This window comes from Phytophthora ramorum (genome assembly GCF_020800215.1).
Source record: "Phytophthora ramorum isolate Pr-102 chromosome Unknown Phyram_PR-102_s0002, whole genome shotgun sequence".
In the NCBI taxonomy this organism is placed as follows: domain Eukaryota; phylum Oomycota; class Peronosporomycetes; order Peronosporales; family Peronosporaceae; genus Phytophthora; species Phytophthora ramorum.
In genome coordinates, this window is record NW_027150648.1 from 1893253 (window position 1) to 1910894 (window position 17642).

At 55.7% G+C, this 17642-nt stretch overlaps 5 protein-coding genes across 5 annotated transcripts; 2 read left to right on the forward strand and 3 right to left on the reverse strand.

Moving 5' to 3' along the window:
- Window positions 1–66: 66 nt before the first annotated feature.
- KRP23_2008 (Dicer-like protein 1) lies at window positions 67–2229 on the forward strand (the record flags this gene model as incomplete). The annotated part of the gene is made up of 1 exon (XM_067886686.1): window positions 67–2229. The coding sequence occupies one exon, from the start codon at window positions 67–69 to the stop codon at window positions 2227–2229; it is 2163 nt and encodes a 720-aa protein (XP_067749346.1).
- Window positions 2230–2498: 269 nt separating this feature from the next.
- KRP23_2009 (Radial spoke head protein 9-like protein) lies at window positions 2499–3373 on the reverse strand (the record flags this gene model as incomplete). The annotated part of the gene is made up of 2 exons (XM_067886688.1): window positions 2499–3084; window positions 3153–3373. The coding sequence occupies 2 exons, from the start codon at window positions 3371–3373 to the stop codon at window positions 2499–2501; spliced, it is 807 nt and encodes a 268-aa protein (XP_067749347.1).
- A 155-nt stretch (window positions 3374–3528) lies between these two features.
- Window positions 3529–6422, forward strand: KRP23_2010 (Guanylate-binding protein 1; the record flags this gene model as incomplete). Its single annotated transcript, XM_067886689.1, has 3 exons — window positions 3529–3596; window positions 3721–3777; window positions 3842–6422. 3 exons carry the CDS (start codon window positions 3529–3531, stop codon window positions 6420–6422), a joined length of 2706 nt encoding a protein of 901 aa, XP_067749348.1.
- A 36-nt stretch (window positions 6423–6458) lies between these two features.
- On the reverse strand, window positions 6459–8771 carry KRP23_2011 (Triacylglycerol lipase SDP1; the record flags this gene model as incomplete). Its single annotated transcript, XM_067886690.1, has 2 exons — window positions 6459–8026; window positions 8096–8771. 2 exons carry the CDS (start codon window positions 8769–8771, stop codon window positions 6459–6461), a joined length of 2244 nt encoding a protein of 747 aa, XP_067749349.1.
- Window positions 8772–8946: 175 nt separating this feature from the next.
- On the reverse strand, window positions 8947–13343 carry KRP23_2012 (Complex I assembly factor ACAD9, mitochondrial; the record flags this gene model as incomplete). The annotated part of the gene is made up of 3 exons (XM_067886691.1): window positions 8947–9465; window positions 9532–10864; window positions 11743–13343. 3 exons carry the CDS (start codon window positions 13341–13343, stop codon window positions 8947–8949), a joined length of 3453 nt encoding a protein of 1150 aa, XP_067749350.1.
- Between the last annotated feature and the right edge of the window lie 4299 nt (window positions 13344–17642).

Consider the following 17642-nt stretch of genomic DNA (forward strand, 5'->3'; position numbering starts at 1 on the left):
TCACATTGCTTCAGGTTCAGCGAAATCTGAGTTCGTTGACTAGCGAATTGGACAGCGGCGAACAAGATGCAGCAGGTGGAGCTGCGCGCGTTCCAGCGCGAGATCCTGGAGCTGGCGCGCGAGAAGAACGTGGTGATGGTGGGGGACACTGGCATCGGCAAGACGTTCCTGGCCATCGCGCTGCTGAGCGAGCAGGACTACTCGGGGGACAAGCGCGCGTTCTTCATGGCCCCCACGCGGCAGTTGGTCGTGCAAATCACGGCCAAGATCCGCCAGATGAGCACGCTGCGCGTCAACGCGTACTGCGGTAGCACGGCAGACCTCTGGGACGCGGCGCAGTGGGAGCGCGAGCTCAGCATGACGCGCGTGTTCGTGTGCACGCCCGAGATCGTGCGCAACGTGCTGCTCAAGGGCTACGTGACGCTCAGCCGCATGAATCTGCTCGTGTTCGACGAGTGCCACCACGTGACCAAGCGCCATCCGTACGCGCAGGTCATCAAGATGTTCAAGCAGGAGGAGCCCAGTGTCATGCCCCGGATCTTTGGCACGACGGCGTGTCCGACGCGTCACTGCGCAGAGAAACTCCACGCCGAGATGAAGAAGGTGGAGCTGGACAAGAGCCAGATCACCGCGTTCGCAGCTGCGGCCCCGATGGTGTTTGAGACGTACCCCGTTCAGAAGCCGTGGAGCGTGCAGGATGAAGAGGTTGAGGTTAAGGCCACGAAGGAAGGGTGGGTCTATGAGGACTTCAAGAAGGAGCTGGAGGAGGTCAAGGCCATGGAGGTGTTTGAGAAACTGGTGAAGAAGGGTAAAAGCGACGCGGCGACGGACCCCGTCAAACTGGGCAAAGCGAAAAGCAAGTTCGCGCTCAACTGCATCACGATTTACAAGAATCTGGGCCCGTGGTGCTACTACCGCTTCGCCGAGTTGGAGATTCATCGACTGGCGATTGCGGCGTCGCTGCTGATTACTGTACCGGGTAGTATGTTTGGCTTGGACAGGGACGCGGTCAAGACGATGTTACTGTTGGGTGCCAAGCGCTCTGGATGCAGCTTTGCGTGCACGGCCAAAGTGGAAAAGGTGGAGGAGATCTTGCGTGCGCAGTTGTTTGACGAAGAGGCCAAGGTTGAGGATGTCGCGGGGGCGGAGCTAGATAATAGTGACGTTTCGGACAGCGACAATGAAGTTGCTGGTGGCCCAGGTGGAAGCGTCGCTGCATCTGTTGGTGAGGGTGGAGACGAGGGAGATAATAAGCGAACCCGCCTCGATCTACAGGGAATCGTCTTTGTGAACACCCGGTCGGAATGCCGTGTGTTGTCGGACTACTTTAACGAAAAGTTCGCTCCTACAATGGAAGACGCAGATGAACCCGACAATGAAGAGGTTCCTGTGGACTCGAGCGACCTGGAATCGGACGAAGTTCCATCTCACCAGCTATTTGCGAGCATTCTCGGGCGATCTTCACGCAGTGACACTGCGTCTTTCCTACTGACTAAGATGGAGACAACGTTGGAGAAGTTCGAGACTGGATCCACTCGTGTCTTGGTTTCCACCGCTGTATCGGCGGAAGGCGTTGATTTTCCTCAGTGCGGATTGATCGTCGTGATGGACCGTGTTGGTACTGCACGCATGCTGGTTCAATTGAAAGGCCGTGCTCGTCACGAAGATGGTATCGTGTACTACTTGGCGGAAGAAAACGATTTGGGGCATGAGGTGTACTACAAGCAGTTGGTGAGTGAGGTGGACGTGATCAACCAGCTTGAGTTTTCACGTGAAAAGGTCGAGACCATCCAGCAGCAACCGCGTTCTGTTGCAGCCCAAATGATGAGTGATGGGGTGCACAAGATTGAGATTGAGTCCACTGGTGCTGTGCTGGATCTGGATAGCAGTATTGCCTGTATCAACCAGTTTTGTCAGTCGCTGCCGAGCAAGTTGTTCACCGTTCATATAAAGCAGCTGTATACGATCTCGGAGGTACGCGTTGGCGGAAAATGTGTGTTCACAGCTGAGCTTAACCTTCCTATGGAGCTGGAGCTGGAAACGTTCCGTGGTGATCCAATGCCTTCGAAGGCCGGTGCTAGAGCGTCCGCGGCTTTTAACGCGTGCCAGAAGCTCCTGGAACAGGAACTGCTGGATGACTATCTGAATTCGATCTATCGAACGACCAAGGTGAAATCATCGTCGAATGTGCGTGATCTGACGTACTTCCTGAAACGCCTTCACACGTAAGTTTGCTACGTGCGGAGAAAGTGAAGCTGTGCCAGGGACGGCACATCGTTCTGGTGAAGTGCTGCCCGTCCTATTGCAGCTCGGTTTTGCGTGGAGTACTATGGTGCTGTCGAACACACATGTATGTTAAGAACCGTGCTTTGGTTCCGCGCTTTACGACATATGATACCACTAAGGCAATCAAAGAAGTTGCAAAGTTGCTAGTAACGTAATGAATTGCTTGTGTTTGGTGCAACGGAAGATCTGGTGCTGGTCCACAGTCGTATCACTCAAATCATGAATGCGATGTCCGGGTTCTTTCGACCATCTCCGAAGTAGACGCTGCCGTAGTGGGCTGACTCGGGTCGATGGAAGCAGAAGGCTCCCGGGTACACGTAGTTGCGTAAGGTCGTGTAGCTGCCGCTGTTGTCCTTGGAAATGACCCACGCACCGTCCAGATCCTGAATAAGCGGGTCGAAGAAGTCACCGGCGCGTACCAAACCGTCGGCGTTCTCGATGATCTGTGCGCGTTCAGGCAAATCTGGCTGGCGAAAGTGGAAGAAATTGTAGAGCTGCAGCGACTGATCCCAAGTGAGACCGTGAAACGAGGGGTTGGCAATGACCTGGTGCAAGGGTGACACGACAAAAGCTCCGAGGGGCACAACCGACGTCGCGTGGTCAATCTCCTCCACGATGTACGCCAGTCTGTCCAGCTCGCAGAACGGAGCTTCGCCTTCTTCCTGGTTCTGCGGATCTCCAGAGTCACTTAACAGAAACGCCGGATCCCCCTTGAGCCTCGATGTGAGAGCAGCCGCCATCGTGCTTTTCTTCTTGTTGAGCTGCGGAAACTGCTGTAGCTCCGGCGACGAGTTGGTGCTGCATGCAACAGACGAAAAGATCAGCGCAATGCAACACAAAGCAAGAAAGTAGTCATTGCAGCGCACCAGAAGTAAAACTTTTTCTTGGGGTAGTCCTTGCCGGGCAACACGGCCACAGCGACCAAATAGTCCTGCGTTTCGCCCGAGATGCGGCCCCAGAAGCGCAGCGACAGAAAAGTCTCCGTGGCGCTGCGCTTGAGCATACCCAGCTCGAGATTGGACCGCTCCTGTGGCGTTAGCGTCCGGCCGACGCAGCGACTCACAACGTCCAGCTGCTCTAACTCCATTAGTCCCCTGGTGTTGCAGTCTGAAAGTCAAGTGAGCTCTTCGCGCCGCTTCAAGATCGCAATTCATTGAATTGAAGTTGTGTGGTGTGCAAGTGGTGTGGATCACATCCCGAGGATAAGAGACTGGTTTTAGTCCCAATTTGGTTCAATTTGGTATGACAGCGCCTGTGTGCCTCATCGAGGGCGGCGCCGATGGCCTGCGCGTGACGGAACAAGGCGTCAGGTGCGTGTATTGCCATCTCCAGTGTCTTGTTCATCTGCGGCTGGTCAATTTACGGCCCTTTCCGCCTTCTACAAGTCACTAACAACTACTATGCCGCAATAATGGCGACTTTGTATTGCTGCAGTCTACTGGAGAGCTTGAACGAGCCCGTGGCAATTGTCTGCTTGGCTGGACAGTATCGGTGGGTGGTGGTGAGATTTTTATTGTAATTATCGCCACTAACGTGATATTTTACGGTCCTGCAGAACGGGCAAGAGCTTTTTCCTGAACCAACTCGCTTCCCATCGAGACGACTTGCCGTGGACCAACAGTGACAATATTGCAATTGCCAATGGACATTCATCCAATGGGAAAGCTGGAGGATTTCGAGTGGGTCCAACGACCGAGTCGTGCACGAGAGGCATCTGGCTCTGGGCGCCGCAGCCTTCGGTGCGCAACCCGGCGGGCCAACTCGTGCTGTTCCTGGACACGGAGGGCATGGCGTCCACGGACAATGATGAAAGCTACGACGCCAAGATTTTCTCACTCGGATTGCTGCTCAGCTCGCTTTTCGTGTTCAACACCATGGGCGTGATTGATGAAGGAGCAATCGACCGATTGTACCTGGTTTCGGAACTGACGAAGCACGTCTGTGTGAGTGCACACCCTTCAACGGCTCCGTCATCGAATAGTACGTTCGGGAGTGCTGGTACGAGTACAGCGGAGTCGGCACTGAGTGGCGACAAGCTTGAGGAATCCCGAGAATTGGCACCGCATTTCCCGCCGTTTGTATGGCTGCTGCGTGATTTTTTGCTGGATATGCAAATTGATGGCAACGCACTGACTGCGAACGAGTATCTCGAGAAGGCGCTAGATGCTCGAGATGTCAGTACCACGGCCTCCGAGAGCACGAGAACGCGCCAGGTCGAGCGGAATCGTACTCGTGCGTCAATTCGTGTCCTGTTTGGTCGGCGTGAATGTCTTACACTTGTACGTCCCGTGACTGATGAACGCGACCTCCGGCGCGCAGCAGAACTTTCAGATACCGAGCTTCGACCAGAGTTTGTGGATCAAATGTCAACTGTACGACGCCGCCTGCTCTCTTCTGTGGCAGCTAAAGAGCTACTTGGCAAGGTCCTAAATGGCCCGCAAGTCGCACAGCTCGTGCGTTGCTACACGGACACTATGAACAGCGGTGCCGTGCCAGATATTAATGCTGCCTGGGAGTACGTTTCAGATGCTACCTGCCAGGCCGCGCTTGCTGGAGCTATCGAATTATATGATACGCTGATGGACGCTACATCAGGCAAGAAGCCTTCGAAAAAGGTCTACGACGAAGGAGACTCGGAGGACACAGATGAAGTGGAAGAAGACACTGATGACGGAGCTAGTGGTGAAGCTGGTGTTGCGGCAAAGATTCTGTCGCAGGCAGAGTTCGAGGCCATTTACAAGGATGCCCAGGAGCAAGCACTGACACTGTTCAAGGTGCGCTCCGTAGAAGGCGCATCACGGGCTGCGTGCTTTCAGAAACTTAAGCAGCATATGCATGCTCAACGATCAACTCTAATCGCGCAACTTCAGAAGCGTTCCAGCAAGTTCTGTGTGAAAGTGCTAAACAAGTTGCGGGCAAAGTTCCTGGCTCGTCCTTTGGCTGCTGGCGCGTGGGATGCTGCTGCAAACAAGGAGGAAGCCTTCCAGGCCACAATGGAAGTGTTGGAAGAGGTTTACGAACGAAAGGCTCGCGGTCCTGCGAAGAAGAAGGCGTTTTACCAGTTTCTGCGCGTGGACTCGCTTGCGTTCTTTGAAGCGCTTTTTCAACGGATGGCAAATAACCATACACAGGAGAAAGCTGAGTGGGAGCACACACGAGAGCAGCTTGAGCATCTACATGCGAACGAAAAAATGGATTGGAAGCAGCAGCTGCAAGAGAAAACAATGGAGGTGCAGCAGCTTCTTGAAACAAAGTCACACCTCGAAGATAAGTTAGTCACGCAGGCAGAACGCATTTCAGAGCTGCAAAACTCAGCACAACAGCAAGTTGCTGCGATTGCCGACTTGGAAAGCGAGCGGAAGGGTTTGAACGAGGAGGTCGAACGCCTTCATGCGGCAGCAGCGGAGTTAACGAAGGAGCTGGAGAAAACCCAGCTGCGACTTCAGCACAAGGAGGAATCTCTAGCGAAGGTCGAAGCTGACGCGCAGAATACGAAGCAAGAACTGGCAAGCCAGGTCGAATTGCTTCGTACAACGCATCAGCGAGAGAAAGAGGACTCGATACGTCGCGCGGCCGATCAGACCGCGGAGAAGACGATGATGCAGAAGCAGCTGAAGCAATCGGAGCTCGAGGCTCAACAACAATATCGCGAAATGGAGTTGCTAGATAAAGAGCGGCAGCAGCTGCAGCAATTATACGACACGGAAGTGGAGGCACACGCTCGACTGGAGAGAGACTACGAAATGCTTCATGGAGATAATGACGAGCTGGAAAGTCAGCTGAAGCAAAGTGCTGCACGACAGCTCAATGTAAAACAAACAGCAGAGCACGAACAAGCTCGCCTGGTAGCGCGGTTAGAACGCTTTCAGATGCAGCTCGGACGGATAGAAGGAAACCGCGAGGTCGAAGAAGTCCTGCGTGACTGTGTATCTGATGTGGTTCGTCTAGCAGACGAAGAGAAGATAATCACGCTCCAGGAAGAACGACGGATACTGCAGGAGCAACTTGGCGATCTACACGAGAAGATATCGACCTTACCAGACTTTTACGTGCGGCAGGTTTTCTGCGCACCAGAACCAGTGCCGAGCTTTTTTGATGCACTGACGTCAGTTGTTGGGGATCCAAGTAAATGGTAAGCGAATTGGAGACAATAAATGCAACAATGCTGTGCTTTACAAATCGAAGTGGTTGAAGTCGGAGGCGTTGGCTCCTCCATCTACCGACAAGACGGCTCCTGCGATGTTCATGGATCTGTTTCGGCGCATGGGACTTGCAGCAGGACTCTCCATCCCATCTACCATTTCTCCGTCATCAAGGCTGCCTCGCCGCGAGAGCTTTCCCTCACTACTTGGAGGCGAAGAATACCCTCGAGGAGTGGGGGGAGAGTGATCTAGGTTGGACAAATTCATAGAGCTCGGAGAAGTGTAGAACGATGGCACGCGACCGATTGCCTTCCGACCGCTCCGTCGTTCGTCTTCAAGAGCTTGCTCGCCGCGCAAGTACCGCACTGCTCGCTCCAAGGCGAACTCAACACGACACATTGTGCGGATTCGTGCCATTACTGGCCAGCATTCTCGCTCACCAGCTAGCAAAAGTTCTGGGAAGGTGTCGCGCGTCGGATTGCTCAGCACTGTCCGTAGCAGTTTAGTGGCCGGGATCTTGTCCGTTGGGCAAATGGTAATGTCACCCTCGTACTTTTGCGTGATCAGAGGAATGAACCCGATGTCGAGGAACTTCAAGACGGAGGTGTTCAGGCCAAACTCCGCGATGTTTTTGATGTAAGCTTTCATTTGCTTTTTCAAAAATCTCATGAGACTGCCGGTTTGTCCATTTCCAAACGCCGAATGACCGGATACAATCTTGTAGTGGATGTTGACTTGGCTGACGATGAAGTGATTCACGTTGAACAGCTCCGACAGACGTTCCATGGGCAGATCGCACTCAACACTGCCGTCACTCCACTTGAGCCCCTCGCGGTAGTAGGGAACAATATTCCCATTCTCATCCTTGGCCAGCAGCTCGACGGGACGGAACAAGTTCGGAATCGCACACGACGCAAGAGAGGCCGACCAAATGATCACGTTCGGGGCGGTAAGATAGTTGAGCAGTTGAGGATAATCGTCAGCGCTCAGTGGGGTCACCGTGATGTTGATGATCCGACCCGTCCTATCGTAGGCTTCCCTGAAAGTGTAGTCACCCATGGCATTTCGCAAGCAGTCACGCAGAGTCTTCGTGTCCAATACAAAGCGTTTGTCCAAGAACCGGTTGAGAAGGATGAACGCATCTCGCACACGTTCGAACCCACCCGTCGGTAGCAATACTTGCGCCGGGGACAGGAACGACGGCGTATACTCCACCCGGTCCTGCTCTGTAATGTTTGGTCCCAAGAAATTCAGGTTCACATTTTCGCCCGTCAAGAACTCCAGCACCTCGTCATCATTGCGCACGCCTATCGCTCCCGCCAGGATCGATCCCGCTGAAGACCCAGCAATAACATTGGGCAGCAGATTGTTCTCCGCCAACGCCTTGATCACTCCAGCGTGGTAAAATCCATGTGCTCCGCCACCCGACAGCATCAACGCAGACCGTCCGAACGCGTGGCGCGTTTCACTGAAGAATGCAAGCTTATTGTCAATCGACAACTCGTTGTCCTCTTCGTCCGTTCCTTTGGCCCGCAGCACCACGTTCATCGACTGCACGATCGTGTCGAGATACTCCTCAATCACGTGCTTGGTCCCCACTGCCAAATTAACACAAAATCTACGTCAGTACATGTAACTCCGTCTCCATAGCTCATCAGCCTTCGTACCGTTGCTGACTTGGTACAGTCTTGGGTTGCCAAGTCCCCAGTGCTTTCTGAGCAGCCCCGCTCGCAGCGCGAACATAAGGCCCATGACGTCGTTCTCGAGTTTCAATCTCTTGTACACCTGCGTCTTGTTTAGCACTCGTTCGTACAGGAAGAGTCCGGACGCCGGGTCTTCGCGCCACTTGTCCTTACCCTCGAGTTTGTCCAGTTCCCCGGCGATGGACTGTCGTTCCTGGAAGCTCTTGACGTTCTGTAGCTGCTGTCTCAGTCTCAACGTGCGTCTTCCCTTGGCTGTGAGCCTCAGAAACGTGCCGCCCAGCACGTGGCGAGCGACCGACTGCAGCTCGTACACAATGTGCAGCACGAAGGTGGCGCACAGATAGCGCGCGAAGACGTCGGGTACCAGCACCACACGCAGCGTGCGCAGCCACAGCTCCACGAGCGTCATGGTGAGGTGGTGCACGAACGCGTGCTTCTCGGTAGCTGTGCGACACACGCGGTGCTTTAGCTGCTGCACGATGCGCCACACGAGCTGCTCATGCTTCTCCAGCCCTGTGGCGAAGATCCAGAATCGCGCCCACAGGTGCAGCAGCGAGAGCGCACGCTCTTGCAGCCGCACAAGCGACGTCTGGTGCGGTGTCACGGTCAGCGTCCGGCTCGTGGATAGCGCGGCACCCATCGGTCCGTTTCCTCCTAATGCGGAATGGTCAAAAGGCAACGTCTCCCCTACTTACTGTGACCATCACTCTGACGCGATACTGGGGACAAGTTATTTGTGAGCTTCAACATGGCCACATCAGGTTCTTCAGTTTTTGGCGTGACGTTTATAGCAGCATCCTGCTGATTTAGCTAATCTAGCTGTCGATGCCCGTGGCGTGGCTGGGGATGTACTTCTCGGCCTGGAGCACCTCGCTGGCGATCTCGCGCAGCTGCTCGTCATGCTTGACGGCCGTCTTGATGCCGTCCAGCAGCGACTGGATCTTGGCGGACGTCAGGTCGCAATACAGCGTCGTCAACTTCTTCTCGTGCTCGGCCGACTCGATGCCTGCATTCAGCGACGAGCTTGCGCGGGAGACGGTAGCGGTCATGGCGAACAGCGCGATGGCCGAGTCGGCGATCCGCTCCAGCTGCATCTGCTCGTCCACGATCTTCTTTCCGTGCTTGCGCAGCAGGAACTCCACTGCATCGCCGAAATCACCTGTGCGCTTCTGCAACAGCTCAGCTGGGCCCTTCAGGCTCGAGTGCACGCCTTCCAGTGGAGCAGGCGAGAACTTACGCTGCAGACGGTCCGAAATTTCCTTGGCCGCGCTCGACGGATCCGCCAGCGGGTTCTGCAGCAGCTTACCCACTGCTGAAAGGCGCTCACCAGCAGTCTGCAACACAATACAACAGTTAGACGAAGCATATAAAAACAGTAGCTACGCTAATAGTCAACATACCCGAATTCCACTGAGCGCGATCAGCATACGGAGAATCTCGTTCGTGCCCTCAAAAATCGACAAGATGCGGCAGTCGCGCATGAGGCGCTCAAACGGCCACTCCTTCATGAAACCAGTGCCACCCATGACCTGGATGCACTCGTTGATGCCCGTGAAGGCGACTTCCGATCCGTAGACCTTGCACATAGCGGCCTCAATCTCGCAGGACGGATCGCCACGGTCGATCATGCCCGTGGTCATAAACGCCATGGACTCAATTGCGTACGCTTCCAGAGCCATGATGCCGAACTTCTTCTGGATCAGTCCGAAGTTCGCCAACGGTGCACCGAACTGCTTGCGCGAGTTGGCATGCTCGGCCGCCGCGCCTAGCACTCGTCGAAGTGATGCACCAGCGCAAGCACCAAGCCCGAAGCGACCGTTGTTCAGGATATTCATGGCCACTTTGAAGCCCTGGCCGACACCAGCCGCGCCACCTGTCTTCATGTCCGGACCACCTCCCAGCACGTTCTCAATGGGCACCTTGCAGTTATCAAAGAACACTTGGCACGTGTTTGATCCGCGGATACCCAGCTTGTCCTCGGGCGGGCCACTGGTCACGCCTCCAAAGCCGCGCTCAACAATAAAGGCCGTAACCTTGTCCTTGCCGTCCACTTCCGTCTGAGCAAACACCGTCATGATCTCTGCCCACCCGCCGTTACTGATCCAGATTTTGCCTCCATTCAGGACAAAGTGCTTGCCATCCTCCGACAGCGTCGCCCGCGTCTTGATTGATCCAGCGTCTGAGCCACTGGATGGCTCCGTGAGGGCAAAGGCCGCAATGTGCTCGCCCGTCGCGAGTTTGGGCAGGTACTTGGTCTTCTGCTGCTCATTGCCATTGAGCAAGATGCCCTTGAGACCGATAGATTGGTGAGCCATGACCGTCACTGCCAAACTGCCGTCCGTGATCTCCTCACACACGCGAGCGTAGCCCGTGTTCGACAGGCCAAGGCCCTCCAGCTCCTCAGGGATCTGCAGCCCGAAGAGTCCGAGCTCCTTCATGTCGTTCAGCACCTGCGGTGGGATCTCCTTCGTCTCATCGATCTTGCGCGAGTCTACGGACCCGAAGAACTTGTTGACGGGATCCACGAGCATCTGCAGTGTCTCCGTCTCACCCTCGGAAGGCTTCGGGTACGGAAACGCGCGCCCCGCGTTGTTCACGCCTAGGAACAGTCCGCGCGTGTACGAGACGTTGGCAGCAGCTTCAGCCGCAGTCTGAAGACAGCGCGCGCCGTGCTGCAGCAGCAAGCGGCGACTCGGTCGCAGCAGATATATCATCACCATGAGGCTCCGGCGACTGACGGTAAATTCGATTGTGAAAGGACACGAAGATATGACGTTGGGTTTCGAAGTTGAAGCCGACGTGAAAAGAGGAGTGATGGTCTATATGGGGTGAACAACATAAGGGAAAGGTTGAAGTGGTTTTCTTATTCCGCCACCAGCGAGCCGAACGGGTACTCGCCCGTCGACAGAGTGAACGTCGCACACAACGGGTTTGCTGCTGCGGTCTCGTTGTACACGTCGCAGTCCGTCTCCGGCTTGATGGCAACCACGTAGTCCGCGTCCTCCGCAACAAGCTTCAGACCGCTACCGATCTGGGGGAAGTACACGCTCCAGTCCGCCGCCGTCAGCTCGAACGTTACGGTCTGGGATGCACCCACCTCCAGATTGATCTTCGAGAACTTCTTCAGTTGTTTCACCTCCGGAACCGAAATGGAGCGATACGGCTGCGTGAGGAATAGCATCACCGTCTCCTTACCGGCCATGCTACCAGAGTTCGTCACCGTCACCGACACGTTCACCGAGTCCGAGCTAGACGTCACGTTGGACTTGCTGATAGTCATGTTCGAGTACGTGAAGTCGGTGTAGCTGAGACCGTGGCCAAAAGTCCACTGTGGCTCGCAGTAGTCGCCCGTCGCACACTGCGTGGTCACGCGGTGCCGGTACGGGATCATGACGTTGCCAGAGTCCTTGGGATACGTGATAGGCATACGGCCACTCGGGTTCACATCACCGTAGGCGATCTCAGCTACGGCTTGACCACCCAGCTCACACGCCAGCATGCCGTTCAGGATGGCGTACACGTTCTCCGGCAGGCCACCCAGCAGACGCGGACGGCCCTCAAACAGCACCACGATGACCTTAGTTCCCGTCGATGCCAGCTCCTTCACGTACTCAATTTGACCAGCAGGCAGCGAGAGATCGTCGATATCGCCCGACTTCTCCTCGTACGGCTCCTCGCCAATGACTGCGATCGTATATTCGGCTTGGCTGGCGTATTCCTTTGCAGTCGCCAGATCCACATCCGTGTAGTTACCCGTTATATTCAGGCCGTTGAAGTAAGTGAACGAATCGTTGGCAGCAATTACCTCGAAGCCCTGCTTCACCGAAACACCGTGTGAGAACATGTCGTTACCGGATACCCCCCACGCCTGGAGACTCCAGCCACCGCACTGGTATCCGATGTTGTGTGCGCTGGGGCCCGTCAGAAATACTGATGCGTTCTTCAAAAGAGGCAGGGTGCTGTCATTGTTCTGCAGCAATACGATCGACTCGCGAGCTCCAGTTAACGCGGCGGCGACGTCATCATCGCTACCAACCATGTCAACGTACTCCGCGCCAGGCATCGGGTTGTCATAGAGGCCGAGCTTCAGCTTCGTCTTGACAATGCGCCGCACAGATTGTTTGAGGCGGTCAATGATCTCCGGACTCTCCTCAATCAATTTGTTGGTTGCATTCGTGAAGGACATACCTGTGCCTACCATGCTCATATCCACCGACGTTCGCTCTAGTGATAACTTAGTGGCTTCGTGGATCGAGCGAGCAGTACGGTGGAATTCGACCAAGTGATTGACCTCACCATAATCCGACACCATCAAACCATCAAAACCAAGGTCCTCGCGCAGCAACGTCGTCATCAGCTTCGTATTTTCGATCACAGGGACACCGTTCACGGAAATGTAATTCTCCATTCCAGTCAACAGACCTGCATCCACAGCGGCCTTGAACGGCGGGAAGTACGAGTTCATGAGGTCATAATCTGAAATCTCCACGCCGTCCTTATCCTTGCCAGTCGCGCTCCACGAGTAGCCGATCCAGTGCTTCATGCATGCGGCCGACTCGTTGTAGCTCTGGATACCACGGACCATGGCGACCCCCATGGTGGAAATGAGGTACGGATCCTCACCAAACGTCTCGTACACGCGCGGCCACAGCGGGTTGTGTACGATGTCGAGAACGGGGTCAAAGACCCAAGGGATGCCAGCAGCTAGCGCATCACGTGCAGTGATGCGAGCTTGTTCGTATGCAATGTCCGGGTTGAACGTGGCAGCAGCGTTGATCTGGTGACCGAAGAACACCGTGTCTGACAGAAGTGAATTTCCGTGAGCAGCATCCACACCGAAGATCATTGGGTGACCACCGTTCTCTTCCATGGTGATTTCCTGAATACGGTGAGCCACAGCACGCATTTGAGCCGTCGTCCAGCCCCAGGTTCCATCGATTTTACCCAGGACTGACATGGGGAGGCCGATGTAGGAACCCACGTGCAGCTTGGCATAGTCGCGTAACTTGTCTTCGTCCAGTTGGTACGTTGAGTTGGTGAGACCATACAATGCGATTTCCGTCATTTGACCCACTATGTCGATGTTCGAGAAGTTTTCCATCACGGTGTCCACATGAACATCCCATTCGTCAGCAGCAGCAACATGGTTACCGTTGAAAACGGCCAAACTCAGCACCGTGTAGCTCACAGCGGAAAGCCATGACTTGAGCATCTTGGCTTCGTGGTATCTTGTTCTTGTTCGAAGAGCTTGCGACGATGAAGACGAATTGCGAAGTGAGGATTGTCGGTGTGAGCGGCTTTGCGAGCACCAGCAGATCGCGTCGCGGGTGCTTCGAGCTCGGATCGATCAGGCAGCGAGTCCATTTTGCTGTGTGTTCGTTCGACACGAGAGGGGCGAATTTCTGCTTGGACCTCTTCAGTTTTGCATAACCCAGGCGGTGACAAACGACGACCGACGAACCAGGGCTCGAGAATTCCTCCCTCCAGGTTACCCAGTGATCTTCCCCGGACACGCACAGATCTAACATACACCTCAGGATATATACATAATATATAGCGCAAAAATATTTTCTCTGAGCGGGATCCAAGGCAGCTCACCCGCCACTACCAAAGGTAACTTTTACTATGCCAACTCTTCACCGGCAAATGGTTCATTTCCTGGAGACACGAGAGGAAATGGTGTTTTACACTAATGGGTACAATAATGATGTGGAACACATATCATGTGCGAGCCACCCACTGCGAGCTCCCAGTTCAGCTTTCGACCAAGACAAGAAAGCCAAGCTAGTTTAACGGGGGTTTATCTCCACACGACACCACACGACACCACCATGACGGACCAAGGACCAAGGAAGACTGTCGACGCCGCCACGACCGAGGCTGGGCCTCCCACGACGAGCCCGACGCCCGTAACAGCGGCTGCTGCTACTACGACCGTAGAGGTCGTCGACGTCACGACTGATGGCGCTGCGTGGACGGCAACTCCGGCCCGCACGACGACTGATCCTCCTCCGATCCGAGCCTCCAAGCGAGTGGCGAAGCGCAAGGCGGCCCCGACGGACGCGGAGAAGGCCCAGAAGGGCAAGAAGAAGCTGGTCCGCAGCGTCGGCCTCCCCGCGCCGCAACCTGATGAGCCGACGGCCGAGGCGAGCACCGCGCGTCCGAGCACGGCACAGAGGGTTGACTCGGCGACCAAGGCGACGCCACGACAGGCGACGGAGTTCGACCTCACGAACTTCATGACGTCCTTCCAGCCTGGACTCGTCAGCGAAGCCCGATCGCCTGGTCGAGCGCGTGTCGTGGCATCTGCAGCCGCACCATCGGCAGGAGTCCAAGATGAGATGCACCGTCTGCGCCAGGAAGTGGAAAGTCTGCGTAGCCAAGTTGCTGGCGTGCGTGAGTCGCTGGCCGTGCTCATCGATCCGAACGACGAAGGCGAGCTTCCAGCTGACAGCGTCCGTCAACTGTCAAGCGCCAGTTTTCCTGAACAAGCGAAGAAGGCCAAGGGCGACTACCATCCTCCACAAGCGCACGTGCTGGCGGCGACTCGCATGTTCAAGGGGCTCACTCCGACTGAAGGTAAGCCCGTGTCTCCCATGTCGTTTGTGCTAGGCTTGCGTGAGGCGGAGTGCGTGGGGTTCAAGACAAGTCCGGCCGTGCTGATGGCGATTTTCTCCGGTCGACTTGGGTCACGAGGGCTGACGATTCTTCACTTCCGTGAGGAGAACGAACAAGAAGCGCTGGAGGCCGGATCGTTCAACTGCAACTTCGCGTCGGACTTCAACCCGGCGGCCACTCTTCCGACGGCGGCCACTCTTCCGACGGCGGCCACCTGCTGCAGCGCGTACGACGACATCCTCGACGGGATCCACGGACTGACCAGGATGGGCGAGGTGATGTGGCATGACCACATGCTTCTGGTCACGGAGCGGCTCCGCGTGTTCGTCTCGAAGAACAAGTCCGCAGACCCCGCCGGTCAGCCATGTCGCGTGAAGCTCGTCCTCCTCTACGTGAACAAGTGGCTCGGCACAGCGCTCGGGCACGTTCAAGTTGACAGCCCGGCTTGGTGGGGTGGCTTCAGCAAGGCCATCCTTGCAATCGACTACAAGTCGTCGGAGTGGACCATGGCACTGGTCAACACGCTTTCGCAGGCATCTGCGGCCCCTCCACCAAGCCGGTACCCCGAACCGCGAGATCAGGAACGGAGCCGCGAAACCCAAGGGCGGCGCGAGAAGAGTGTGCCGGACGAGATCCGAGCTCTCATCCCGAGCAACCGGCGCGGCGAGGAGCCGTGCCTCCGCTTCCTCGGAGGCGTTATGTGCTCAGGCGGGAACCGCGACAGGTGCGGACACCCGAAGCGCGTCCACGGCTGGCCATCCGCGGACATTCCTCGGCGCTTGAAGGAGTGGGCCCAAGACACGTACGCGCGGCGCAGAGGCTGGGACCAGGAAGCGAAGCAAGGGCGGCGCAACGGACGGAACTGATGGAGCCGAGGTGGTGACGACTCTCCGCCACTTCGGAGCGAAGACTGGGATAAGGAAGATAACACATGTTATAGCATCCCATGTTTATCCAGTGAGTCAAGTGTGTGTATCGGCGCTGCGTGGCCAGAAGGCGTGCCGGGAGGCAAGAGGGGGGAGGGGGGGCTGATCGTTCGCGCTCGGCGCGGGAAATTTCGCGGATTACACGCACTCCACCCTATGAAAACCCGGATTTGAAGCCAAATTCAAGCTCAATTTCATGCTCCCGCCGCGAACAAATTTTGACTAGCGAGACCACGCTTCAGCATCTACCTCGTCAGCCTGCGACCACAGCGAATGTTGAACGTCAAGTGGCTACACATTCAACCGTACCTATCATGGCCATACAGCCTAGGGCGACCCGGACGGCCATACAGCCAGCTGCACCTAAGATGGCCATACAGCCTAGGGCAGGATTAGTACCTAAGATGGCCATACAGCCTAGGACACATCAGTCACCTGAGATGGCCATACAGCCTAGGACAGCTCCTGCACCTGGGATGGCTTCACTGCCTAGCGTAGTCGAAACGGACTCATGGGAAGAAGATATGCACCCACGCGTAGACTTCGCTGAACGCGCAACGCGCAAAATGCACGATGTATTAACTTGTACAAGGGCAACTCGGGTGACCGAAAACGCAGTCCGCCGCGTTACGGGCTTCGAAACACTACGGCGCCTATCACTGAACAAGGCTCTGGGGAAGGTCGGGCTGCGGCTTCCAACGTCGTCGTATCCTACATCCCGGCAATCGTCACGCGGCACCGAGTTCCTACTCAACAAGCCACTGCAACGCACGCTTTCCGAATTTGTCCGCCGGACACAGATGCCTTTACCGGCTCTAGCGGAACTTGTTCGCTGCCAGACGGAAACAGATTACCGTCCAAACAAGCAAATGGTTCCGGCAGTGATCGCACATGTGTGCAAGGACTACCAGCATTTAGAGAAACTGCAAGCTATCGCAGCGGAAGGCGTCCGCGTGGAGCTCAAGAAGGACGTGCCGCATCAATCGCATCCACCGGACAATCATGGATCGGCAACTGAGAGGGTGAACATACTGCGCAAGAACGTCCGCAAGGAGCAAGACGCATGGAGGTGCCTTGTACTAGACTTGTATCTCCTCTCGCTGTGGCCAGAAGTGTTCGTCAGCCCATTCGGGATAGTCGACAAGGCGGGTGGTGACCCGCTGACGTCCGGAAGGACAATTCATGATCTATCGTTCCCTGACAGCGCCTCGATCAACGATTTCACAGACCAGGACGCTATTCCAAGCGCCGCCTATCGACACTGTGATGCGGTCGCTTCCGAGATAATACGAACCAAGAAGGAACACCCTGATGCTGAGACCAAGGCCATGGCAGGCGATGTGACTTCCGCATTTCGAAACGTCAGTATTCACAGCCGTAGCGTTCACCACTTTGCAGGACGCATTGAGATCGAGAATGCACTCGTCATTGAGCTTGCATGCCCATTTGGATGGACGGGTTCTCCTGGGGAATATGAAATCATCGGTGGAGCGATAGCATTTGTTCACGGCGGGCATGCCAACCAGCACAACCCGAATGGTTTCTTCAACTATCACTGGGTAGATGACCACGTCAACGTCGCTGCTGATGTCGGGTCCAACTGCGAAGACATGGAACGCTCACTGCGCTACGCTATGACGGCTATACTTGGCAGTGAGGCTGTTAATGAGGACAAATTCACGGCATGGAACACCAGTCAAAAGATCCTGGGACTGCAATTCGACACCATTGCTGAAACGGTCACGATGCCTGCTGTCAAGATCGTTAAGGCTCGCAACTTGGTAGCATCGGCGTACCACTCGAGTGTACTCTCGCGGAAACAGTATCGCTCTCTCATGGGAGGCTTGCGTCACGTCGCAACATGCATCAGGGCAGCGCGCCCATTTCTCCAGCGCCTACGGCTTCGGGAGATTAACCTTCACAGGTTTCGACATGTTTCGGTATGCGACTCCATGAAACAAGATCTG